Consider the following 27,715-nt stretch of genomic DNA (forward strand, 5'->3'; position numbering starts at 1 on the left):
TCTGTTTCTTTCCAATAAATTAGTCGTTATGACTCGTTAGCTGTCTCACATTTCTGGGATGTTTACCAAGGTTGTAGGAGGGTTCATGCAGTCTGACCCTGCTGTGCAAGCTCTGCTGGAGTCTTCTTCAGATTTTTGGTGACACACACACACATGCCACCCGTCATATCAGGTCGCACGAGACACTAAGAACTGCTGGGTCATCCTTCCTTGATCACGACCTTAACAAAACTTGCCGTACAGACCAACCTGAATGGTTTAGGGTTTTTGCAGACATCGGTAGACATAGATGATGTAGAACCTAACCTGTAAATTTCAGCTTCCAAAACCGATCCGTAATTATCCGCTAGCAAAGTACGCGAATTCGCACCTGCGATCACGAGCGCAGGTAACGGTGTACTACGTCACATTTGTACAAAATGCAGTTTCAACGTCCGAATAACCCATACGAGCCACGCCATCCAGAAAACTCACAAACTCTTTCACCTGGGCCTACCGGTTATCCAGAAACACTTCATTGTTTGATGTTATTGTCATTTGAAATATCAGCCGAAAGCTGCAGGACCATGAAAAGATCTGCAGTCACCGACAAACTATGAATAATGGCGACAAAATCATGGAGCGCTCTCTCCATCTTGTATACTCACTAAATTTATATATATATTAGTATATACTGATAACTGGACAAAAAAGATTTCCATGTAGAATCTGCACTTAAAACTGCTCACTGTCCATTGTTATGGACCTCAAATTATAACTCTATAAAATTGTAAAATTCAAATTACTGTTTTTATTTTTTACATTGACTAATTAACTTTTATCTTGATCGTGTCCATTATTGTTGCTAATAAGGAAGCGAGAAAAAGAGATCCGGCATCATATTCATCAGACAATGTTTACTGTTATAGCGAGTTTTTATCACACACACACACACACACATACACACCATTGCTCCTTCGCGGATGTATTTCTGGGAAATTCTTTACATGACCTTATCTCCTCCGTTTTAAGGTCGTGACAAAACAAACTTACCTGTGTAGAATCTATATTTAGAGCTGTTCGATAACTTACTGGCCCCGGAGGAGCGAAACTAAAAGAACTGTAGTCAACGGGGACACGCCAGCTATGGCATTATGAAGGGCGTGGTCTGCACTTCTTTCATCGCTGTTATCATTGGCGTCGTCTTCTCGGTCAGCATGCCTTCGTCTCTACACTTTATATATGATAGTCTAGTTATCTACCTTTACTGTTGGCTTCTTACTTGCTGATAACACGTCCATTTTTTTTTTTTTTTTTTTTAAGGATAACCAGGTTGAGACTTCAACATTAATAGACTGACAGCTTGAACGTATATGCTTTCGATATCTCGCACGCACGCGCACAAACACACGCATATCACTAGTCGAAAAACAACACTCACAACACAGACTGACTAGCAGGCTCTCTAGAAGACTGGATGCTCGCCAACATTTTCCATCACTCCATAACCATCATCCATAACCTTTGTACACTTTGCCCCGCTGTCAGTGTGAGCAGATAAACCTTGTGTGAACTGATTTCATGTTCAGACACCGCTCTTCATTACCTGTGCCAACCGACACCTGGGATTTCCCCTCGTAGATCTTTCAGAAGGGAATTCCCACTTCGTATTAGTTCGCAGTTCCACCATGATGGTGGCTTGAATCAAGGACAGTAAACAGAACTTATGAGGTCACGTGATCCGAGGGTTTTCTCTGAACTCCTCTTCCTCTATATCCCAGTCTACTCCGCTCTTCGTCTGGTGACCCTGTGCTCTCTCTCTCTCTCCCTGTCACCAGAACATCCACATATTATAGTCACCGCAGTTTTAGTCAATGTGTCGCAAAACTATGGAGCTCTCTTCCATTGCAGTCTACTCACCATCGAATCAGCATGAACTAAAAACACATTTGTTCCACGAGCAATACTCCTCAGTAGTTGTTTATACTAATCAACACTGAACAGATTTGTTACCCTCCATCCTTATTGCTTCCTAATTGTCCGTGTATATGATTCCTTATACTTATTAAAAAGTCCTTAAGCTCAAAATTCATTTGCGCGTTTAAACACATAGTAACTTCAGTAATTAAATTACAATTACATTTGAAATTTCATTGTTTACGAACTTGACATGCCCTCAGTGTGGCATCCAGAGAGAGAGAGACATATATTCTGTTTGTTTGTGCACAGAAATCCTGACTGAGGTGAAAACACCACCTTCCACACAACTCCATATAAGTAAAATTCGACACTCATCAGCTTGGCTGTTCAAATGTCTTGTATCACACATTTTCACGATTTCTTAAGTGTAAAAACTGATCACTCAAGCAATCTGTGGAATGTTGAACATCGTTGTTAAAGGCAACGTGGAAGTAACATTAAAACTTCCGTGCGAGGCCTCTAGGAATGATCGAGGTGAGAATTCAACCAACAACAGCCCTCCCAACCGTGACAGCTCTTAAGAATCGTGTCTCTCGCGCACAAATCACACTTGTCAGATGTTTGAATACATGACCTACCCCACCCCCCCCCAATCCCACTGCTACACCTTACCATGCAGGTATAAATATAACCGGATTTTAACACCACCGGTGTATCCTACGTTTTCCGAATTCGGCTCCTAGAAAAGGGTCCTACATTATGAATAGAAGGCAATATGTATAATTTTTAAAATTGTATATTCTATTTGTGAGCCTGAAAAAATGTCCTGTCACTTTCTACTCAGATGCCAGCATGGAGAAACTGCCGGCGGTGTTCTGCTTTTGACTTACTTTGTGCCGCACTCACAGATGTCTTCAGGAATGAAGACTTTGGTATCGCAGTCACATCTTGCACTCCAAGAAAAATCTGGGTGAATAAACTGGGAATCAAAACCATCCAGGCCATTAACAGTGGAGTATGACCACTGAACTTACTCAAGCGATGTTTAAAAGACCTTTGCTCATATTCCACTTGTATGACGGTTGCGACAGACGGAAAGGAGAGGGCGATGGGATGATGGGATGACTAAAGCCGCAGTTCTCAACTGGTGGTACTCGTACCCCTCGGGGTATGGCAGGGGTTACGCACACGCCATTATCAAAATAAGCAATTTTATGCGCGAGGGGTACCTGCGAACATACTTTACCCTTTGGGTGTACAGTCGCGAAAAAGGTTGAGCATCTCTGGACTACAGCATGCACACGGTAAATGGCTGACTTGGTTCATTGTTTTCACTTGCAACTATTTTATTTTGCTTTGATCATGGCTATCAAGTTATTGAATGCTGGCAGTCAGGGAATATACGGTATGTTATTTTATTAAAGGTTTTCTTCATTTACAAAGAGTCAGAGACAATTTACACTAGCTGTGGTCTGATGACTAATGGCATTCCATTATTTTTATAAACTGGCTCTGAAGTATTGGAGAAACTTGCTACAGAAACCATTACCTTAAGAGACTTATTTTTAATTATAAAAGTAAATACTTGCACTACAGTAAAATGATAAAAATGATAAGTAGTAATAGGCTGTCAGAGGATTAACATGAGACGTACTTGTTTTCAAATATATGGCATGATGGTGTTGAGCAAATTTAATGTAGTGGTGTCTCATTCTTTCTATTCAACAAATCATTCTTCTGTCAAAATTATGAATATAATTTTAATTGTCAGAATAAATTTTTACTCTCCTCATAAAAAAACACAGGTAACAGAACGATAATGAAGAATATATCTATCAAAGACAATCCTCCTCTACAAAAGACATTTAAACACTACGAATTTAACATTTACAATTTATCTTTGGTATCCAAGAAAATCAACTGCATTGGCAGACAGTAAATATGCTATTAGGAATTAATTTGATACAACTTTACGTAGAACTGTAATCCCTTTCATACTTACACTCACACCTCTATAATTAAAACATGCCTTCTTGCAAACCCAGCATTTATAATAACATGATAGATATCACAAAGCATATTTACAAGGACTGAAAAGAAATTCAGATCACATAAAATGATTAAAGCTGTTTTCCTAAAATGACAGGATTAAAAACACTGCAGGAACAATACTGTCAAAGTAAATGCTGTTCACAAAAGCTGATTTAGTCCAAGGCACTAGTGATCAGTTATTTCTATAAAAAGAAACACTGTACCTGATTAATAATATAGAATACACTGCTCCCTCATGGCACAGAAATGAACCACAGATATATGACCGCATAAGCTAAACAATATAATAAATCAATCAATTATAAATCTCAGATTTTTTCCCCCATAAAACCTGCTGCTCTCACAAGAAACTTTAAAGTGAATGCAAAGACATACAAAATTATCTGACAGTTATTAGAATTATTTATCTCTGAATTTACATGAATAGTATGCACAGATGTTTACTACCAAGTGAGAATACTTGTTTGGAAACGTCCATGGTCAGACTTCAAAACAAGCCATGATGAGGAAAATTCCATCAACTGTGTTTTGCATTTCTAAAAGTTTTATCAGTCTCTCTCTCTTCAGGGACTGTCCATGTTTTAAAATCTGATATCTTCTGATCATGACATACAGGTGTACACTTGCTTGTGTGTGTGTGTGTGCTCTTACATGAATGTGTGTTTGCATGTGCATCCACACACACATGCAATCTGTAAGGGAAACTAGTGGTCAGCAGACGCAATCATGGACTTGTAATTTGCATTTCACCTTTAAATTCTCCAGAAAGTGCTAAACCACGTGATGGGCGCCTCTTCTGGTACTCCACAAAGAACTTTCCTGAAAGAATATCCCTGCCAAAACAGACAGTAATAAAGAATAATGTAAAGAAGGGTTTCTAAACAGGCTCTGATAAGTTGAAAATTAGAATTGTAAGTTGACAATATGGTGTTTGTCTTTTACCTGTTTAGACCTGGAGTTTCTGACATTTTATCATACGCAAGAGCTGACTTCTCAGTTCAAAAATATTTTTATAACAACTTCAGTTTACATCAAATAATGCAAAACACCAGTCAATACCAAACCAAAGTGTCCACTTACTGGCACCTGATGTTTCCTGAGTGTAAAAAGTCTATTTCCTCTATAAGTAAGTCTAGCTGCCTCTGTTAAAAAAGACGAATAAAATAAATTGCACTATAAAGTATTAGATACATACTACTCAACTGATCAAACAATACAAATATGCTAGAGACAAGGCACAGACCATACCTAGCCATATTGTTTGTTCTGTAATGACTCGTGCAAAGCAAAAGCATGCATTATTGTAAATTTTTTAATGATGCTATCATTTCATCACCCTTTAAAACCATTATGGTTATTTTAACATAAACACCAGCTTTAATATAATAAGCTATATACGTTACATAAAACCACAAGAAATAAACATCCGTTTCTTTAGTAATTGTTATGCACTAAAATATTCACCACTGAGCATTTCTGTCTTATATATTTGACTCATTTTCATTATCAAAAGTCACTACAATGGCACAAAGACTCAATTTATTTTCTACTTTAATTAATCAAAAAGAAGTTAATTTCCCATACAGCTTAAAATTCATCTTATATTTTAAGCACAAGTTAAAGTCATTAACATACAGTATATAAATCAAAGTCTTAGAGGGAATAAATGAAGCATTATTAACACTGTCAACTTATATTCAATGTGACACAGTAAGAGATTGTCCTCATGATGAATTTACTGCAATAGAAATTCACATCTAGGCCTGACAAAAATAATGAATATTCAGCATCAAGAAAATTATTTATTTAATTATATTGATATACTTAATAATACAATAACTCAAGGTACTGTTAAGAAATAACTGCTTTTAACATATTTTTAAGCATTGTACATATGTATTACTAAGTATTAATAGATGGACGCACATAAGGCATGCATGTACAAACAGATATGTAATAGGTTTTTATGTCATTTATACTACTACCACAACCATAAGCATCTATTCTAACCTAAGATGAAGCGCTGAAGAAGCTGAATAAGTTTGTAAATATTAACAGTACATGCACTAAAAAAATTAAATGGGAATGAACAAGCCAACAAAAGTAAATGAGAAAATAGGTTCAAACAAAAAAGCTGTTAAATATCAGTGACTGTACCTGTTCATTCAGACATGGGAATCAGTCATGCCCATGGAATTTATTTAGTACCTAGATTTTCTTTTTATAAAAGGGGGAAAGCGCAACAAAATAAGGAAAAAGTCATTCCAGGAACAGAAAAAGTGAAGTAGAATGAGGCACCATCACCAATTATCTACCTTTGCACACCTTCAGACTTCTCTCCCCTACACTTAAAGAACAGAAAAGTGCTGAAGGAAAATGACTTCCTATCAGCAAAAAGATTAAAGGAAAAAAATAAAGGAGGAACAATCACACAGTAAACGCGACCTTTAAGACATTAAAATCCACATGATAAATGACTTTTGGATCCTTAAACTAATTAAAAAAATCAATAAGTTCCTTTTCGGAAAAGGCAAATCACACCTACCATGGGAAAATTCTGCTGCGCTTTTAAAGGGCTTAGGTCAGACATGATCGTCAAACAATTCTCTTTAGAAAGCCATACTACAGAAGCAACATGGCCATAGGACGGAAGTAATATGTCCACAGGACAAAAGTGATACAGGACAGAAGCCAAAGTTCTGGATGCCACTTCACATGCCCAGAGTCACATCTAGCTTGATGAACCTGCTCACACTCGTGAGTCGAAATCCTGCTGTCCTCAGACTTTGTTTAATTTCTTCTGCTGTCAACACACCACTGTGGTCTTTGTCCTGCTGTTTAAATGCTGCATCAAGGTCGACAATGTGCTCCCGCAAAAAGCGTCCAAAAAGTCGCAGCACACTCATCAGGATCTGTGGAAAATAATTGCATGCTTGCCGACAGCTAAGCTGTCAATTCACTTAATTCCTTCAAGAAAATCATCAATTGTCACAGACATTAAAACTCTCAATGAATCTCAGAAGTACAAAAATTTCTTATCAGATCTTAGGAATAACTCTAACTGTATCATAAAATCATCACTAACAACATTCTTCTAACAACAAAGAGAAAAAAATGTAACAAATTTAAGACAGGTTCCAATGTGAAGCTAGAGGTTGACAAGTCATTGTATGCAAAGAATTTAATGCAGAAACGTTTCACACAGCTTTCAAACCATTACACACAGAAGTTCTCTGGTAACCGCCAGATCCTCCATGAAGAATAATCATTCCTTTATCTTGCTCTAGTTCTTTTATGCGGTGAAGGTTTGTCTGGTTTATCCCCATCTCCTGTTAAATGAATTAGATATTTCACTCAAAAATAGATTTCATATTCCCTTGTGTTATAGATATGATGTTTATTCCCTTATCTATCACATGATCGAGGAACTAAGATGCATTCAAAGAAATCACAAATTTAAACAATCAAAGCTAAAAATATAATGTTTCTATACATATTTTTAGTATTAGTCCATAAACTTACCTATTATTTAAGACCTCCTAAAAAAGAAATTTGTAAAGTGGCTGTGTTTATCTCTTTTTTCCACATGTGAATCAGTAGAACATTTATCATTTAAAAACTCACAGGATATCTTTGAATTTTAATTGACTATGAAATTTATTTGAGATTAAAAACCAATTTGTTAACAATAGGAGATAATGTAAAGTGATGATATTTTTAACATCAAAAGACAAAAGTTTCATACATTTGAAGCACATATAGCACAGTTTTAGTGAGTTCAGACAGACATAACAAACACTAACAATTTAATATTAATATTTTTTATAAGTTTATGTATCCATCAAAACATATTCTCGTTAAAAATTCTTAAAACACATGCCCAGTATAAAATTACAGCAGCATTTAAGCAACAATTTAAAAAAACTGTATGTACCAAGCAACGGTTATGTTATCATTAAGCACAATCAAACTTCATGGGGAGATGGGAGGGTGTAAGAGGTGGGTGTTACTTGCAAAATACAAAATCACAAAGTTATCCACTCGCACAAACACATTGAGTTTCATATTCACTGCATCACTGACCTACCCCACAGTTCTGAAATAGCAAATGATCAATATAAAATTAACCTTGTGATTGCACCCTTCCCTAATTAAACTACATTATGCCTTTAAAAACATTAAATTACTAATAAAAAGAGCTAAAATGTATACACAAATATATTAGAGCGATTAAAACTTGATACTTTGTCACACCTCTCCTTTCCTTGTTTGTACCAATTGCTTTTTTCTAGTGGCAGAGAGGATGCTTTAAATAAACATCAGGTAACCCTATCTCCAGTGTTCTGCTTTTAATCTCTTTCCACGTATCTCTGAAGAATGCAGGCACATAACACCTGACCACCACACCATCTCTTCCTCTATTCCTCCATCCCTACTCAAAATGGAGCTCCTGGCCTTTATTCATGAGAATCTTATTTATCTACACTAGACTATTCATATTCCACCTCAAACATGTCAGCAGTTCTTGCTGGAAATATATTAGGTAATGACACTATTCAACTAAGCTTGGAACGCTTTTTTATTTCTAAATGACATGAAAATTTTCAAATATATATTACAGCATCAAAACTGTTTCTATTTTGGCTAAAAACAGAAATTAAATAAAAGGTAAAAGTTTGCTTACCTCAAGAGACAAGAGCCTCATGCTAGGATGGGCTGTTACAGACTTCAGGATTGCTTCAATGCCTTCATCTCCTAAGGGGTTCAGGTTAAGCTGTGATGTGACAAAGCATGCATTCATATGCAGGGATGGGTGCACACACACACGCAGCATTGTGTACTTAATGAATACTGATTGTAAAATCATAAAAATTTTGAATTTATATTGCTCAAAATTTTGAAAGAAAATTCCTTCCTCTTTTCTCGTCAGAAAAAAGCAAATCTTTCTGCCAAATGTTTGCATACAAGAAATGATTTTGCTTTAAAGAGACCTATACTCACAATAAGAGTCTCCAGCCCACGATTCTTTCTCAAACCAATAGCCAGTTTTAAGGCACACTGAGCATCAAGTCTGTTATTGCTGTTTAGAAATGTGGTGTACTAAAAGAAGCATTTCGAGTTTTAAAACAAAAGTAACTTCAACAGTACTAGAACTAAAAGGCAACCATAATGGTGCTTAAGAGAAACCACAATAATACCTAATCACAAAAATCAATCTTAACCTCCTATTATCAAAAATGGGTAATTCAGAATTAAGTGTTGGATCCCAACAAACTTCCAATAAACTTGAAAGTTCAAGGTTATTAAAAATTACAGGATATATAGGTCCACGAATTCTACAGGACCTTGAAGGCTTTCAAAATTGTCCATTAAAGGCTGAATGTGAAACACATTTGAGCTTATTAACTATGACATAACATTTTTTTCCACATACTTACTGAGAAAACTAACAGAATTTTATTAATACCAAACAAGTCTTATGCCATATATTTCATTTTCTAAAGGGGGTTGCAGAGAGCTACCACAGCTAGAATGCAAACTTACAAAGTATACAGATCCCAAATTGCAGAATCAATAATCTTTAATTACAAGTCCATAGGATTTACTCAACAGAAAAGTTTAAAGTTAATCAGAACTAACCACAACTTGTCAAATGCTATATATTTCAAGAAAAGGGGATCTGCTTGAAAGACAGGCCTAATAATATCCTCAAACTGAAGGTTATGTGTTATCATGTGATTACCTTAAATAAAATGCGCACAACAAACCAATCATAAAAAACAATCTGAAAAATGGAATGTGTCTTAATATAAAAGCAACAAACTGGCATCCTTAATTTAACTTTAAAAATTCTTAAAAGTAGACACTAGAACATAATACTGTTGAATGAATTTAAATGTGGTTCTTACGAAATGTCAAGAACTCTGAGAGATGTGTTGACCTGCAAAGCCTTCTGCAAAGCTATAGCTCCTTCAAGACCAAAGCCATTCCAGCTAAGGTCAAGCACTTCCAGTGTTGTATTCACCTGCACACAAAACTTATATTCTCAGTTTATTACTGTCTGAAGTCACATATTTTTAGCTTCAAAAAGGCAGAAAAAAGACAAACATGAAAGCATAATATGACCAACATACATTCGTAGAAGAATGTACAGAACCCTTTGTCAGTACCATGTCAAAGACAGTAATGTGTCTACTAACAACTGAAATAGCAAGAAAATATCCTGGGCTTTAGAAAAACAAGAAATATCAATCAAAAATAGCATTTTAAACATTAAATCATTTACAGAACGTCAACGTCAAACATTTAAAAAACATTATTAATAAAACATACAATAAAACATCTTGCTTCACCTTCAGACCATTTGCTAAGGCAGCAGCACCTTTCCTGCGTATCGAATTCCAGCTGAGGTCAAGGTCACTGATTCCATCATTTACACTCTGAAAGTAATATGCATGCATAATTTACTGAAACAGAATAACTTGCATTTTTCTAACTTTAGGAGGTGTTGTGCAAAGTAAGACCAACAATCTACAAAACGAATACTACAAATACCCATAACTTGTTGGACATGCAAAAAATAGTATCAGCCCTGTTGCCTTTCACAGGCTGACTGCCAAAATAATTCTTGCATTCCTCTAGTTATTCATACCTCTAAACCCAGGGTAGCCAATCCTCACTGTATTGGTGACTGGCACTAGCGGTCAGTGAAGAGGGAGGAAGTCACATACAGAAAAGTAGAGAGAAAAAGAGTGAAAGCAAGCTGGATAAAGCCAGAGGACTATGGAAACCAATAAAAGTGAACAAACCACTGCAGCTCCAATATGCAAACCCCCCATCTCTGAAAACTCATTATGGCTGAGATCAAGACAGGCAAGAGATAGGTTGTTCTTCAAAGGCTCAATGAAGCACACTGCATCCCTGTCCACTAGCTGATTCCCTGCAAAAAAAAACAAACAATGTAATCTGCAAAACCTGTTTGTGTTTAACTTATTATTATTATATATGCTTGGTCATAATGCCACGTTACAATAGATCTCTTCAGTGTCGTGAAATGAAACTTTAGCAGATCTCCAAAGATTCCATTTTATCATAAATTTTATAATCAATTAAAAAGTTGTAATATAAATATAAAACTTTTCAATATTGAAACGAAAAAAAAAAGGTAAAAATATTTGCAGTTTCAAGTTCTGGTCTAGCAATGTAGACAAGAATAGGCAGGAAAATAAACAGAGAAACTACATCAGCTAAAAATTGCTCCCTTAGTAATTTTGACACCACAAAAATAATATATTTATCAAAACAGAAGATTAATCACAAAATGAAATGAAACAACATAAATATTCTGGTGTCTTCACTTGATCCATCACCCACCAGCCAATGATAAACTTTTCAATGTTGTATTGCTGTCAAGCATATCTGCTATTGCTTTGCACCCAAGTGATCCAATGGAGTTGTTTGATACATTCTGAAACAAGTAAAAATTTATCTAATCAACCAAAACTCTGTCATGTTGCAGATTCCATGACAGTTTTCCACATTCAATAAACACATAAAGCATTTGATACAATGTGTGCATGCATATGTGCACATCCATATACACTGGATCTTTTTCTCTCTAAATGGCCTTAATGAAATACATTTTGTTAATGTTAGAATTTATATTAAATTATAATAAATATTTGTATGCACAATAAATTTATTACTCCTAAACCTTTCTGTCCAATTGATCATCACTCAAACATTTAAACATGAACAGCAATCGACTGAAAAAAAGGAGTAAGGAGAAGGTCCCTGCTGAGGAAAAAGAATTGAAGAATTGGGGTTTTAAAACCCTTCTGAGTGATCTACAGTGTTCCATGGGGACAGAGAAAGGAAGATTACTCCACACTGCAGAAATATTAACCCCATGCAAAAATGTGCCAGACACAGTTACATATTGAACAAAATGTGTCTGATTATAATTAAGAAGGACCATCTTACCAGCCTTACAATAAAGGTGTTTTCTCTCATCATGTAAGCTAGTGCAGCCGCTCCACTTGTCTCTAGACAGTTATCACTCAGATCCAGACATTCTGTGACAGTGTTGTGCTGCACAGAGTGACTGAGTTAAACTCTCCACAAAACAATGCAATTCTGCACTTACTGATCACTCTGTATTGCTCTACTACTTACATGTAACATCCATCCTCTTTCAAGCACTTTCATTTACATTTAGCCTTAGTGATTGTCAAACCATGGAGAAAGCTGTTCTCATGTTCTGTGAATGAATATGCACAGCTCATCCATATTTGGAAACAATTTATATGTTTTAGCAACAAAAAAATGAAAGAAAATGTGTCTCATTACAATCTCTTTTTGTGAATTATTAGTTGTAGACATTGTACTTTATAAAGATGTGATACACCTAAAATATAAATCACCAATGTATGCAGTCCTAAACATAACACACTAGCTCCATGTGTATATATATATTAAGATATACATGTGCACACACACACACACAGCAGCTTTCCTAACATTACCTGCAAACATCAAATCAGATATTAATACTAACTTATATCTGGAAAATGATACAATGCCACAAGCAGTAATGAAAGGTCTGATCACTAAAATCAAAAGACCACACTTTAAGTCACAGTTAAATGAAATGAAATGAAATTAGCATACTGAAACTAAAACAATGAAAGTCATGATTACTAACAATCAAATAACCTCATTGACTAATTACTTAAATGAAATAAGCATACTGAAACCCACAATTACAGACATTTAGCCACACTAAAGGCTACAATAGCAACCACAGAATCACTAAAATTTCCATTTACTAAAATCTTTATTTCCAGTCTACTAACAAGCAAACAAAGGGGCAACAGTTACTGACATCAACCAACCTCACTTTCTTACCTTAAATGCTGTAGCCAGAAGCTGGGCAGCCTTTCCTCCTAGATAATGGTGTCGCATCCTAATGTGACGCTTTCCAAGGTGCCTCCTCATGTAGGAAATTGGCACAAACCCTATAAAAGAATGAAAATTGTCTACATAAATGTACTGTCACCGAAACTGTTTATCATCTAAATGTATGTACGTGTGTGTGCATGTACATTTTACATCATACAATATCTTTTTCCTTTTGCACTTTACCATGTTTCCTGCACTGTTCTTCATAAACATCTAGGCCACTTGCTTCACTGACTGCAAGCTGAGATGCATCTTTTACTGAAAAACAATTTTATAACAATATTCATTAGTACAAGATATACTTCAAAGTTGAAATATGCTATAGAAATTATTTTCAAATCAAAACATTAACAATTACGAAAGAAAATTAGATACATAAGAAGCAAAACCTTGCCCACCCTTTAGCAGACATCAAATATCATACCTTTATTACAAGTAAAATAAATAGTGTTTATGTATCATTTATTAAAATACATTTATTTTCAGAATTTAAAGGATGCTGATAATTCACACCTAGATAAGACTTTAATAAAATTATACACCTTAAATTGTAAAGACTTGAACTGTACAAAGCTGAAAAATGCCCTCAAAACAACGAAGTTTATAGTTTCAGTTAAAAAATTGTTTTCTGCATCAAACAATTCTCTGAATGCATTTCCTTCATTTTATAGTTAATTCTCATTGTGACTTTAAGTTTTGTGTGAAGTGGACAATATCTGCAGAAATCAGCACATTTGTTACTGATACTGAAAAAAATTACCAGCAGTTGTACTCTTCTCATCCAGATCTGTGTCATATTCTTCTGAGTCATGGGATGACACTGTACTCCAAGCTTCCAAAGAAGTATGCTGCTTAAGGGACTGAGCTCTATGCCTTGGATCTTTTGTTTCTGCTTGTTCACCTGCTGGACTTGTGTTTACTGGAAATGCAGAACTTCTCTGATTAGGCATGTTTATAACATAGTTAAAAATAAGATAACCTTCATTATGTGCACTCAGTTTTTGCTTTGTGCTCTCAACAAGACACCAGCAGTTATTCTTTCAAATACTGCTGGTATGGATGCAACTAAAGACCCACCAGAGACTTTTTCAAACGACACCATTTATGTTCGTCACTAAATGCACAGTCCCCGACTCCAAGCCACTAACTTCTTTCTGTTTGCAAGATATAATCCTTCAAACATTCTTGACAATCTTATTTTTACATGAAAGAGTCCAGTTCATGAAATGGGAGGGAGTTATCTGCTCGGACCTGGGCAATCTAACCTTGTAATGAACAGGATCTATTCAAGTGATAACCACTTTTCTGTCCATCTGGTCTTAGAAAATGAATTTTGCCACAATATTCCCATTTATTTAAACTAAAATTTTAAACTAAAACCTGAAACTAAACACTGGATAGCAAACACATATATATATATAAAACATACAATAACTTACATGTCTTTTCTCTTCCAACCATGCTCACAACTTCCATCTCTAGTTCACTGCTGCTTATGGAAGAATTTGTGCTCCTTGATGTCTCAGAATTCAAGATCCTTAGTATACTTTTTCCTCTATCATCAGTGTCCCGACTTGCTTTTAGATGTGGCTTGCTCAGTCTCTGTCGTGTCACCTTTTTAGGTGTCAACTCTCCACGTTGTCTAGGAACAGCTGTACATGGCCGCAGACTTCTGGAAGCTGCTTCTTTCTCCAACTCAGAAACATGATGTCCACAAAAAGCAGACTGAGGTCGTACAAGAGATGAAACAAGATGCCTTTGACTCTGCATGGTAAAGACTGTCTGTAAAGACAAAATTAGGTCAAAGCCTTAGAAGTGCTATCCTGTCCAAATGGTCGATACAGCAGGATTTCAGCATGTATTTTGAAAGGGTTATGGTATCATCAACCTTATCTCTCCTCAAAATAAATGAAAGGCATGTATATTGAATTTGATTAGTGCTGTTCTTTTAAGCAAGTTGTAGCTATGAAACTGTGTTTCTAATGGACTGCTAATTTGAATCATGTAACCCCCCTCCCCCCAATCGCCAGCCTCCACCCTCCCTGGGTGTGTATGCTATGTTCCCTCCCACCTAACTGCGATGTCCCACACTACCATATAATAATCGAGCACTGCGCGAAATGTCACAACTCGTGCCTTTTAACAATCACACAATAGTGGCATAGTAGCGAGAGTAGGTGATCGCATAGTAAATTTATTTTGCATTGAATTTTGTCGGGACCGAGCAAAAGCGGTATAATACCGAGAGTGGCATATTAGAGAGGTGGCATAGTAGCGAGATTTGATTGTACCTGAGCCTTGCTTCAAAAGTAATTCTTTTATACACCCCCAGTATATAACAAAATCTGCTGATAATGTGTGATATTTATAAGCAAGGAAAATAAACATACTTGGTAACATTTAAAAAGGATGCTTAATCATTCAGTTAATACTGGTCATAATTACTGTAACACGTGAAAAAATTCAAATAGAAATACTCTGTTATGTTTATTCGCATCTTTAAAAATTAACAAAAAGAAATCCGCGTTAAACATTAGGGGGATGCAGATCTTGAAACTGAAAGTAACTCCACCTTGCAACGATATGGTACTTCCTTTATTTATACGCTAGATCAGTATTCTGTAATCCCGACGCTCAAAAAATTTTTCTTGCTTTGAGCATAAGATATCCAGGCAACGACGGCAATCTAGTTCCGGTGTTCTCGCACACTGAATTGTCGCTGTCCTCTTATCCAATACCACCACTTTGCGTCGTCTGCTTTTTACAAGTATGTCGCTCTTACTTTGAAAAGAAAAGAGAACCTAAAAATATTTCTGTAGCCATATTTTAGGTGTACCAAACTTCCATAAAGAGTTATTTTAACGAGATGATACGCAAATTACAGCATGCACTCGAACAATTTGGCTCAAGCCCAAAAAACTATAGGTACTTGCACACCTACTAACCTAGCTTCTGACTTCCTGCGTTCTCGTCATTGGTTTATGCGCTTCCGCATTGGTGACGTAGTAGGTAGTTATTGGCCAGTAGAGTGGTACGATAACCTTGACATATGCGCGGCTGTTTTCCTCTCAGTCAAAGTCCAAATCACCTGATAGGATGGACTTGGGGCCATCTTCTGTCTTTATTTGAAGGAGAATGTAAGTACTTTGTAGCGCTGGATTGTTTTAGCTGTCGCTTATACATCATATAGGGAAATGAATGTATTGTTTATTTTCAGTGTGCCACATCAGATGACTTTTAATATGGACTCCGTAGCATTAAGACAGAAAAGTCATTGGCCGAGTTCTATTATTGGATCTTGTGCCAGCGTTTTGTAACCGTACCTGCACTTCACTGTGTGGCAAACGGCCATCAACCGCAGCTTTAATTAGAATCTTCTTTAACCAGTCAGGGTACATTTGTTTGGATTAGGAAAATGATGCAAATCATAAGACGACGGTAATACTGCTTGCAGTATTTTATTCTCATTTGAAATGAAAACAGAAACAGTGTCGCGTTGTGATTCACAAAACAGGATATAGTCACAATGGATGGTTACGTGAAGCGAATCCGTGAACTAGGTTGCTCGAGTTACTATTTGTCCGAAGATTAGGGCATCGCTGATTATTTCAAGTCAGTCTTAGGAAGTAATATTGTATTTCTGGTCTCAGAGTCACTTAATTTGTCTTCAGCCAGATGTAGAAATTTATTGCGAAAATTGAAAACTACAGAAGGCTGTCTTAAACAAACAAAATCTGAGAATCCTGATTGTGAGCTGATTATTATTTAGTCACTGTAATGTATACCAATACTAAGATGAGAAAAAGTATTCTTTTTCAACATATGAATAGTACTAATCGAAAGATTTGTTTAGAGAAATACTGTGTCAAGGGAGGTGCCCTTGCCAGGTGGTTAAATTCAGAATTTTACTGGATTGAGGTTTGCTAAGATCTTTAGTTGCAAAATTCTCCCTGCCTACCCAGCAGAGGGTACTTGTTTACTGGTTGATTTGACAACTCGTTAATTAAATAAGGAGAACAAAAAGTAAGTCAAATGAATCAGAAGTAAAGATTGCACTGTGGTGATATTTTTATCATGTGTGTCAGCACCTTGTGACACAGCATAAGCAGCTAACTGACTATAAAACAAAAAACAGAAACATTTGTGATTACTTTCTTTTGTAGTTCACTTTAGAATTAAGGCATATCATCTTTTTGTAGCTGCTGACCAAACATTAGTTTTATTCAGTTATTTATCATTGAGTATATTTTTTTATTTTTAGAAATTTTCTGTTTTATGATTTTCTGCTTTATTTTGTTTTTATCAGTTTTTATTGTGTTTATTTTAAACAATCTGCCCCAACTCATCTCTCTCTTCTATCTAGAGAGCATAATCACTGTTCAAAAAGAAAAGGCATTTCTAAAGTAAAACCAAAGTTCTATAGCAGCAATATTTTAACATGGCCTCAAAAACTTAGTTTGAAAATATTATGTGCATTTTTGTTCTTCTTCAATCTGTTTAAAAAAAATTGGTCTTGCACATTTAGAATGATGGTGTGTCGTTGCCATTTTGAACATAGATACTGTTGATTGCCAGCTTAAATCTTATCATTGAATTTTTTAAGTTAGACAAAGCACTGTGACATACTTACCACGAAAGTACAAGTACTCCTATTGCTTCAGAAGTTGCTTCATAGCTGTCTTGCAGACTGCATTCTTCATTTCCATTCACTTTTTACTTTATCAATGTTGGGATAAATTTTCAGAAGTTTAATTTTTTTTTTTATAAAAGCATACATTTGTATGAATAAACTTTTTGCCCCATGGGATTTCAGAAATTTCTTCCCTTCTCTTCTTTGGACTCTCAATATACAATCTTATCATCCATGGCATCCTTGGACTTCTCCTACCGTGAGGAATCAGCAAGCAGTTCTAGCAGTAAGGAGGAGTACACTGAAGCTCGAGAGAGTGTATATCTGGACAATGGAGTAGATGAGACAATGGCAGGTCCAAGTCGTGTGCAGACTCCATTAAGTGTGAACACAGTGTCTGATGGCTTGCCCAGTATGCTGTTGGACAGTGACTTTTCCGATGGTGATGAGGATTTCCATGTTCCACTTGGTTCTCAGCATACTATTAGGAAAACAGAGATCGGGCCCCTTCTCCAGTCAAAAACAGTAAGTTTTTTATGTTTTCATACGCATTATCTGCTATGCTATACTGAATTTGTGGGGGAAAGAAATCACAATCATAAAGTCTAAAAATATGACTTAACTTTAAGAATAATTACATGTTATTGCATTTTAATATGTACTTTTCAAATTTGAAAACTACATCAACTGATCAAGGATGAAAAGAGACAGGAACTTTCAGTAAAATGCATGTTTATGTTTGACATTTTATATTTCCCTGTGCTCACATGATCATAATTACAGCTGTATTTGAGGGATGCTGCTGGAGATAGATACCTTGCCAACAAGAGCACCTGGGGTGACAGTGCTCTTGTTTTTTTGTGGGGTTTTGTGTTTTTTTCCTTCTTATGGTCATGTGTTTCCTGTCTTCCCATAATTTTTCTTTTTTTATAATTTTGAGTCTTAGCCATTTTTGAGATAGGTAAAAGTTTATGAACAGATTTAAAAGATTTTTCAAACTGCAAAGTCCTAAATTTTCATTGCTTGATAGATCTGCTATTGAGACAGTACTATTTTATAAGTGCAGCATCAATTTCACGCTGCCTTTTCCCCGCATTTCACAATGCTTAATCCATTGCGCCAAGTGAAACAGATTGTAATTTGTTAGTTCCTGTTCAAAAGTTCATGCTCACTTTTGCAATTACCTCTTACTGCCTTATTGCAAATTTTTTTAGTCTCTTTAAAAAGTTGTGATTGATGTGAGGGGAGATAGTGGTGTCGGATTGCCACCGCACAAATCTTGCTGGATTGCTTCTTCCTATATCTGACATTCTGTCTCATGAGATATTTTTGTATTTTATGTAATTATAATGTCAAAATTTGTTTTGGATGTTAAATGTTTTTCATAGTTTGTTTGGAGAAATCAGTAACATCTGTATAGTGGTATAATAAAGATGCCTCAGAGCCAAATTATCAATCATTTATTATCTGCATCCTGGACATTAAGGAATATTCCTGCCAAATTTGGTGAGAATTGGACAGTGGATTTGCTTAGGTATGACCTGGATACACACTTAACAACAAATTAATTAATTTTCAGTTAATGACAACTGTTTTACGTTTTGACAATTTGCAGCCAAACATCTTAACAGTGTGTGAGGAAGATCAGGCAGAGCCTGCTGTGTCCATTCTCTCTGTGCCTAGCAAGTGCGCAGAGCAGGCAGAAGAGTTTGTTCGTAAGGTAATCTGGTGCTTTTATCATGAAGCTGCTTATAGAGAGTATTTCAAAAATAACACAACGGAAATACTTTGGATAAAATATGTATGCATGATAGTTGGACAAAATTTTGAAATACACAATCCATTATGCAAATACCATTGGAATACACTTACATTCAGGACAAAGTACATCAATCAGAAGCACTCACATTTATAAATGATCACACCTGGTCTTGGACGTTACCTTGTGATCTGTAATGTTTTATTCAAGGTGTGTTTACCTCTTGTCTATAGTAGGCATTTTCCAGCTCTTTGTCTTGTCTAGAAAAGCACTGGAAGCAATATGACCCAGTTTTTCAAAAGACTGTATTTCTACCCAGAGAGACTACCCATTCTCTATTTTCCTTAATTCTCCTCAGAGCAAGAACAAATATGAAATCAGTCACTGTCTTTAGTGACATAATATACATATTTCTTATGGTTTTATGAATAATCACTTAGTGGATAGAGAACGTTCAATGGTCATAATATGTCATAGTCTCCTAAAGGCTAAAGGTCAAGATTTTCATCAAATGTCTGGCCTTAAATAATTAATTCTTGGACAGATTAGGAGAAAGTGCTTTTGCCAGCATAAAATTTTGTGTTTACTTTGTTTTTATGGCAGTGCTAAGTAGAGGTATGTAAGATGTAACCACAAATCCAAATGTGCCACATTGATTTGATTGATGAAGTCTCATTAAACCAACACATAAAACTGATAATTGAAGTCTTACTAATTCTAGCTAGAAATCAAATCTAGACAAGATATGTTGATTTATATCTGATTGTGAATATGTGATGCAGTTGAAGTCTTATCAGAAAATGGGTTTATCTAACCTAGCATTTCAACATCTTTGAGTATATTGCCTCATGACAATTCATTTAGATGATACACTTAATGTTTTGTTTTCAGTGTTCATTTAAATTCTTAAGTGGATATGTGTACTAAGTTTCTATGGCTGTTTCTCAAAGACATGTATTTACACAAAGGACTGAAAAGAATTTCTTTTTTTTTCTTGGCAAATAAGGTATGGGCTGCTGGTTGGAATGTAGTGCACCATCATACACTTCCTGACTGGTTGAAGGATAATGATTTTTTGCTGCGTGGACATCGCACACCTACAAACTCTTTCGTAGCCTGCTTCAAGTCCATCTTTCGCATTCATACAGAAACTGGCAACATATGGACACATCTTCTAGGTATGTAACACTGCATTTTACTTTTAGGAGCAGGGAATCGGATTGGTAAACTCTAGTTATCTAGCAGTTTTAAACAGCAAGTGTTTTGAAGCACAAGTGCATGCTTTGATTTGATACCAGGCATGCAAGGAAGGGCTTTTGTTTATCAAAAGTAACAAAACTATATTTAAGAAAAAGGAAAAATAAAGCATGATTAGCGTTGTAACCCTGCTTTCAGTTATTGTTTGCAGAATGAAACATCACAGCAACAGGACACTTTTGGGAAGAAGGTGTGTTTCATGTTTTTATCTTTTTCTTTGTTCTACCCATTGTTTACTGTGACTCCATCTATTCTGTTGCAGGCATGATAGCATTTTTAGGAATTGCAGTTTACTTTGTCACCAGACCAACTATTGAAGTTCAGTGGCAAGAAAAAGCTGTGTTTTCTGCCTTCTTCATTGGGGCCATTCTTTGTTTAGGATTTTCCTGGATTTTTCACACAGTGTACTGTCATTCAGAACGAGTGGGTCGATTCTTCAACAAGTGAGTAGCATTATTTCAGCTTTGTCACATTTTCTCTATCTAGACTAGGTGCAGTAGACAGTAAATATTGTGCCATTGCTGCATGGTGATTAGGAAAGGTTTTTTTTTTCCAACCCTCAAAAGCTTAATTCAGTCATTAGATCAAAAGCATTTTCGTAAGAATCATCTGGTAGCTTGCTGTCCATTTAGCAAACCAGCATAAAATGCAGTAATAAAAATGTGAAGATGATTTCCCAGCTTAGTTTTGAGCAACAAGACAGATTATGTTGATTACTTTTGTTTCAGGCTGGATTATTGTGGCATAGCCCTGCTAACAATCGGCTCTTTTGTACCCTGGCTATACTACAGTTTTTATTGCCGCCTGGAGCCTAAAATCACCTACTTGGTCCTCATCTTTGTTCTGGGTTCACTGTGTATTGTGGTCTCTATGTGGGACAAGTTTGCCCAGCCTCAGTATCGTCCCCTCAGAGCAGGTGCAGTGAGCTTTAAAACTTTTCTTCCATATCTGACATTATCTTTGAACAACACAAAAGCGTGTTTTAGGCTACTAACGTTTTGAAAGTTGCAGTAAATTTTACATAAATCACATCAGGACTGAGTGGTACATTTAGCTGCAAAGTTTCATATGATTGTCATCACAGAAACAAATTTAATAAGAGAATGCAGGATATAAATAACCAGTCTGCTTGTTTTTCCTGCTGTTTGCTTGGCTTTCTTTTCCCATAAAAAGTTTTAAAGGCTGCAAGCTTAGGTAATGGGTAGATGTAGCATAGAACTTTATTTTTGATCCAGCGTTCACACAAGAGCACCTAATATTTAATCAGAAATTTGGGAGTGGAGAGGGGGTTGATTTAAATATTTTTTCCACTTGTCTTCGACTTAGGGTCTATCAGACTGCCCCCAAAAGGAACACCTCTAAACTCAAGTTACCTTAAATCTGAGGGATTAACTCCCTTTAGTTCCTGAAGTGCAAGCCCTCAAATATCACTGGAAAAGGTCACAAGTGTCCACATATATTATTAACATACATTTCCTGCATTCTAGCTATCTGTAGTCCTTTCAAGCATAACAATGTATATTTGATCTGTCAGGGATTTATATTGGACATAATGATGTTTGTAGGCTTGTTTCATTAAAAACACAGGATTACAGAGTGTGCAAAAAAATGTTTGTATACCAAGCTCAGCCCACATTTTAAAATAATTTTTTTTTTAACTTATAAAACACTTTTATTTTAAATGCACTAAAAGGGGTAAATTAATTTTTTTTCTTGAGGTCTCAGGATTTTATAACTTCAAATATAAAAGGGTGAGGGGCCCCAGACTTTTCCAAGTTTCGAGAGTGCCCCTCACACTTTTATATTTTAAGTTATATATATTAAAAAACATCCCTAGAATTAAAGGAGTAAATTTTTCTTGTTGTAGTTCTGCTATCACTGAGCATGACAGAGTTTCGAAAGGAGCTGAATCCTCTTGTGACATGTTCTGTTGTGTGCAGGTGTGTTTGTGGCCCTGGGATTAAGCGGTGTGATCCCTGCATTACACTATGTCATCACTGATGGGTTTTGGCATGCTATTCACAAGGCTGCTCTAGGCTGGTTGGTCCTTATGGCCATTCTCTACATTCTTGGTGCTGTCATCTACGCTGTTCGTATTCCAGAACGCATATTTCCTGGAAAATTCGACATCTGGGTAAATACCATTAATTGTTTTATGGAATAATTTTTACCTGTATGTCATTTAGGGTGAGTGTGTGATGATGGTTTAAGCTTACTGGGTATTAAAAAGCTTAATAATTGTCAGTTTATTGGGTATTTAAAAGTGATGGACTTGATGCTTCCTCTCCCTTTTTTTCCTTAACTTTTATCATTGTTGGCAGTAGAATCTCTCTTGATAATGTTTTGTTGTTTAAACTATCCGTGTCTGTGGATTTGATCATCTGTTTGTGCTGACTGGTTTGTTTGATGTTTTCAGTTTCAGAGTCATCAGATCTTTCACATGTTTGTCCTGGCAGCAGCCTTCGTCCACTACCATGGCATTTCAGAAATAGCCAACTATCGCCTGACACTGGGAGACTGTCTGGAATCTAGATCGGAAGTGATGTAACCAAAGCATCTAAAATAAAATGGACAACTTAGTTCATGATATTATTCCCTCAGCTGGGTCAGCCTGATATGCTTTACAGGCATTCATTTACGTTCTGTTGGGGTGGTTTTGCCAACACTTTGGTAATAGATTAATCCTTCTCCTGTGTGATTTCTCACTTTCACTTTTCAGTCTTTCCCTGCTTTCACACTACTTCCTTTTCTGTTTGTATGTGTACATGTGTGAATGCAGGCTTAATTAGATGCATATGTTCCAGTTCATCTGGCATAATGTTTTTTTTCACTGAGCTATGCCAGATGCTAGAAAGTCTTGTCAATAGCTGAAATCAAAATGTGCATATCAGAATATAAGTAATGATGATTGAATTATCTCTTTAGTATTCATTCTTTTCCTTCTGCATTCTTCTGTTTTCTTTTAGCATCTCATTTTTCTAACTCTTCTCTCTGTGTGGGTTTGTTTTACTCTCCTTAAATATAATTTCTTGCACGTCACCTGCATGTGCTGAATTATTCCATATTTTTTTAAAGAGGAACAATCCTTTACTTTAATGACATGTCCCCTTTAGAGACTGATCTGATAGATGTCTTTCAAAATCCATTTAGTTTGACATGTTTAAGTTCTTGATGATGTAAGCATTTTATTTTTACACTCATAATTCTACCTTTTTGACCCAATAAGTTAAAAATAGAAGTCCTTACAGGTTATGTCACAAATAGAAGAAATAAAAGGATGTATCTGAGGCACTTACAAAGTTTTGATCTTTGGTCCATTGGCTTTGTGCTTTCCAGCAGAAAATAGGTTTTTCTTTTGCTTAAATTAGTGTTAAGTTACAAAACCAGATAAAGTTGTTTTTGATATGCTTACTACTGATTGCATCAGTATGTAAATATTGGGACTGATCAATAGTGAGGATATGTGGTGATGGGTTACATTTACCAGAGATATTTATCTGAAAAAGGATCTCCCTAAGTTTTTCGTTTAATAAAATGACCAGTAAGAAATCAAGATTTTTGGATATTTTGATATGCATTAACCTGAGCCCTAATACCATTTAAAATTTAATTAAATTGTATGGCCAAAACTTCCTTGGATGATTTCTGGCTAAATACTAAAAAAAAGGAAGGTATATCAGCTTAAGATGGTATTATTGAGTCATATCACCTCTGCCTCAGATTGTGCAGTTTAATATGAGTGAGAACACCATCTCAGTTATTTTTATTGTTCAAGCTTTCCGTTCAAATGTAGAGCATGCACATTCATGTTTCTCAGCATGATAGCAAGTGTCCATCATTGCATTGCTACAGGAAGTTTTGTTTAATATTTGTTTTCTTTTAAACTTAACATTGTGAAATGAAAAGTATGTGGTGGCGATGTCACGCTTTGTGACCTTTCTTGCCATTGCACCTTGTTAAACTGAGGTTAGCAAAATGAATGTGCACTCATCTACAAAAATAAATGGGGATCAAAGCTTACGTATGTTTACATACAATAAAAGAACTAGGAGTATTAAAGAGTAGGAGACTATTTTTATATTACCATTTCTTGAAATTTAATTTAGAAGCACCTAAATCGTATATTTATTTGCGTGGAAATTGTGTTCATTTGACACACACATAAAAAAAGTCTGTGAAAGGTTGTAAATGGGTGTTTGCTGTGTTAATAACAAACGAATATTGTTGCCTTTATTTTATAATCTGGTAGCAAGCTATTGCATACCTTGCATCTGTACACAGATTACTGCAAAGCTGTTTCTGAAATGAGATAGTTTTTTCTCACTAAATGTTTTATTTAAAAGTGAATTTAAAAAATAACTAATAAGATTGAAACCATATTGTCAAGCAGCTGCACCGGACAGAAATGATCAATTCCTGCATCCATATCCTCTGATCAAGTCACAACAATTTTTTTTTGTTTAAAGATGAAGGTTATGGCAGTGCCAGTTTTATGCAGGTTTAGATTTTAAATCGGCTTGTGTTAATGTAAAATATTATCAGCAGTGATCACTGCATCAAGTAACTTTGAAAGATTTGTGGGTTCTACATGCACAAAGATGTGCTAGCATGTCTTTAGTTGCATGTATATTCTTGAGTGCATGGACAACATTTTCCCATCAGGGATGAGCGGCATGTGACATCAGCAAATATTTGGTAATTGATAAGGTTCTAAAAGATATATGTACATAGCCATTTTTCTTTTGGACAGAACGAGTCGTAATGCTGCTCAATCACTTTGATTTCTCTGCGTTGTTTTCAGTAACAGTGTGCAAGGCCTCTTTGTTTGAAGATTGAAAATTCTATTTTTCTTTCTTCTACTTCCAAGAACCAGTCATTTTCTTCCTTAACTCGTATGTTCTTTATGAAGTAATCTTTAAAACACTGATGTCACATATTTCCTCCTGAAGTTCTTTAATTGCTTTAAATTGTTGGCTGTATTTTTGTGTTCTTTTTGTGACCAATGTCATTATGAGTGAAGAAACAAACATTCATTTTTAGTAGTGCTTTTCTTGAATTATTTTCAGTCTTTTTCCTCGGGTGAAAGGAATATAGATCTTCTAGGTAGCAGCATTAATATCTGTCTACGGTTCTGTCAGTATTGGTGTATTCCTGTGTCATCAGGATTTTCTCTTACTAACTGTTGGCTGCTGCAACTAGAGATGCATTTCTAGCATGTGGTTACGAGGAACTAAGGATGGTCAGAGACATCTGTGGCCTGCATCTCTGTTGTCCCTTTGCTGATGGGAACCCTTGCTGGCTTTGAAAAAATTGGGCTACACTTGCCAAGTTTGCCATGAAACAGCTTAAGTTTCTAAACCTTATCTAAAATAAAGCATTCATCCACATTCCACCTAGAGGTGAATAGTCAAACGTACTAAGGGACTTTTTCAACTTTGGTAGTTCAGTCAGTTGTATATGGTACCATTTTCAAGTAGGTAGGACATTAGACTGGTCGGGTAAATTAAGTCATACTTAACAGTACTTTAACATATGATACATGTACATGTTAATGTGTACAAATTATTTATAATTCGTATGTTATTGTCTTAGGATTTTTAGAAATTGTCACTATGATGTAGGAAAGTTCCATCATGTAACATGTAAAAATTGCATCCGTAGGTTGAGTGTTTTATGTATTTTCATAACTAAAGGTACTGTAGAATCTTTTTTTTTTCGAACGTGTGCCTTGTCTTCTCATTCATTTTTCCTCTGATAACCCATGCATGTGATAAGTTTTGCAAAATTTGTAAAAGACAATCCATTTTTTTCATTGTAAAAACTAACCAAAGGCATCAGTTACAGTTTGGCAAGAAGTCTTGCAATTCAAGACATTTTAAAACCAGATAAATGAAATGTTATGAATGGTCATAATTTTAGTCTTTACTAGGTAGAGTATAAAAAAAGTAAGATTCCAAGAATAACAATGATAATTTCTTCTGTGAATCTTTGTACTTTCTTTTGTGCTTGTTTACTTTAGTTGTTTTCTTAATGTGGTATTACCTAAGGTTGCTTCAAGGATCAAGGTCTCTGTTGTTCAGAAGTTGCTTGTTCCAGCTTTAGGAGGTTGTTATGCTTTGCACTTGTTTACTGCCTGCATGAAATCATGGCTTATGGTTTATTGAGGTACTTGTGTAAAGTATATATGTTGAGGGCTAGCACAGCACAAGGAAGGTCTCTATAAACACGTATATAGCAATCGTCCTAAGCTTCTGAAATACTCCAGCATAAACACCATTATGCATTGTGCTTTTAATGATTATGATAATTGTTGTTGGTAGCAGTTATTATTGCTCATTGTTATTAAACTTTGTTTTTCTTTAAGGAAGAAAAACAAAATACTAACGATACTCTTGAAAATATTTTCAAATTGTGTTTCTAAATTTTCCCACGCTGAAATCAACAACTGTCAGGAAATACTAAAGCTTGTAAAAGTATTGATGTGTAGCACAAGACTGGCTGGCCGGGCTAGGGACATACCCTGGGTTACACAGGAAGGACAGTTTGAAAGCTAGCAGTGATGCATGATAGTAATACCTCATGCAGTGCACTGCTTTGAAAGCTAGCAGTGATGCAAATTGTAATAATATCTCACACAGTCCTATTTTCCTTCCTTTTCACATTCTTCCAATGCAGTGTTTGACTAGAGTTGCTGTTCCTTTAAATTGTAAGGTCTTGCCTCTTTACCCTTAAATACTATTACTGTGGTTTACATGTTCAGTAGGGAGAAACCATTTGCTAGTTTGGCTTTGAATCATTTGTGTTGTGTCTACCACTCATAACTATAGTTTCCAATATGTTTAGAATGTTTATTGCCATGCACTGAAAATGCAGTGATGTTTCAATCTGTGACATCAGAGTATTAGAGTTAAACAAACCTGTTGTGCACACTATCTTCCAAAAACCAGAAAATAATTTACCATTTGTTGACAATGTTAAAAGAGTAAATAAAAGTTTCCTATGAACAATCTCTGTTAAAAGCTGTTTGATATTTAGAGACTGTGAATGGATTATGTGAGTGCATACTTTATGAGCAGTTCAAACCCATCTACCATTCTGTTTTCACACTTCTCATTTTGCATGTCATACATTTGTCTCACAGTGAACCCATTAAGGTT

General features: G+C 35.6%; 2 protein-coding genes across 5 annotated transcripts; one reads left to right on the forward strand and one right to left on the reverse strand.

Annotated features, from left to right (window-relative positions):
* Positions 1–3,645: 3,645 nt before the first annotated feature.
* LOC112572651 (leucine-rich repeat-containing protein 74B-like) lies at positions 3,646–15,946 on the reverse strand. 4 transcript variants are annotated; one of them, XM_025252420.1, is made up of 17 exons: positions 15,858–15,946; positions 14,352–14,694; positions 13,673–13,831; positions 13,096–13,170; positions 12,859–12,968; positions 11,935–12,042; positions 11,326–11,419; positions 10,761–10,891; positions 10,305–10,391; positions 9,861–9,976; positions 8,953–9,031; positions 8,636–8,725; positions 8,039–8,047; positions 7,176–7,280; positions 6,705–6,863; positions 5,032–5,093; positions 3,646–4,784 (listed from the first exon to the last, which is right to left on the reverse strand). In XM_025252420.1, exons 2-17 carry the CDS (start codon positions 14,680–14,682, stop codon positions 4,676–4,678), a joined length of 1,824 nt encoding a protein of 607 aa, XP_025108205.1. In that variant the 5' UTR covers positions 14,683–14,694; positions 15,858–15,946; the 3' UTR covers positions 3,646–4,675. The 4 variants fall into 4 exon arrangements, 3 of the variants coding, with proteins under 3 accessions (XP_025108205.1, XP_025108204.1, XP_025108206.1); XM_025252419.1 differs by lacking the exon at positions 15,858–15,946 and adding an exon at positions 15,485–15,848; XR_003101043.1 differs by lacking the exon at positions 15,858–15,946 and adding an exon at positions 15,485–15,848 and having other exon boundaries at positions 4,709–4,784; positions 6,497–6,863.
* On the forward strand, positions 15,917–27,567 carry LOC112572652 (adiponectin receptor protein 1-like). The gene is made up of 8 exons (XM_025252423.1): positions 15,917–16,049; positions 17,726–18,067; positions 19,158–19,262; positions 20,308–20,479; positions 20,821–21,001; positions 21,287–21,474; positions 22,499–22,692; positions 22,975–27,567. Exons 2-8 carry the CDS (start codon positions 17,777–17,779, stop codon positions 23,104–23,106), a joined length of 1,263 nt encoding a protein of 420 aa, XP_025108208.1. The 5' UTR covers positions 15,917–16,049; positions 17,726–17,776; the 3' UTR covers positions 23,107–27,567.
* The last annotated feature ends 148 nt before the right edge of the window (positions 27,568–27,715 follow it).

This window comes from Pomacea canaliculata, linkage group LG9 (genome assembly GCF_003073045.1).
Source record: "Pomacea canaliculata isolate SZHN2017 linkage group LG9, ASM307304v1, whole genome shotgun sequence".
NCBI classification, from domain to species: Eukaryota; Metazoa; Mollusca; class Gastropoda; order Architaenioglossa; family Ampullariidae; genus Pomacea; species Pomacea canaliculata.

What these genes read in the sequence shown, in the direction of transcription:
- LOC112572651 (XM_025252420.1), bottom strand. Translation starts at nt 14,682, where the DNA reads ATGCAGAGTCAAAGGCATCTTGTTTCATCTCTTGTACGACCTCAGTCT. An exon ending in AGAACAGTGCAGGAAACATG is followed by an intron (nt 12,969 to 13,095) that starts GTAAAGTGCAAA and finishes ATTCTTTTATAG; the next exon opens with GGTTTGTGCCAATTTCCTAC. An exon ending in GAAAAGTTTATCATTGGCTG is followed by an intron (nt 10,892 to 11,325) that starts GTGGGTGATGGA and finishes TTTTTTTTGCAG; the next exon opens with GGAATCAGCTAGTGGACAGG.
- LOC112572652 (XM_025252423.1), top strand. Translation starts at nt 17,777, where the DNA reads ATGGCATCCTTGGACTTCTCCTACCGTGAGGAATCAGCAAGCAGTTCT. An exon ending in CAGAAGAGTTTGTTCGTAAG is followed by an intron (nt 19,263 to 20,307) that starts GTAATCTGGTGC and finishes TTGGCAAATAAG; the next exon opens with GTATGGGCTGCTGGTTGGAA. An exon ending in GTGGGTCGATTCTTCAACAA is followed by an intron (nt 21,002 to 21,286) that starts GTGAGTAGCATT and finishes CTTTTGTTTCAG; the next exon opens with GCTGGATTATTGTGGCATAG.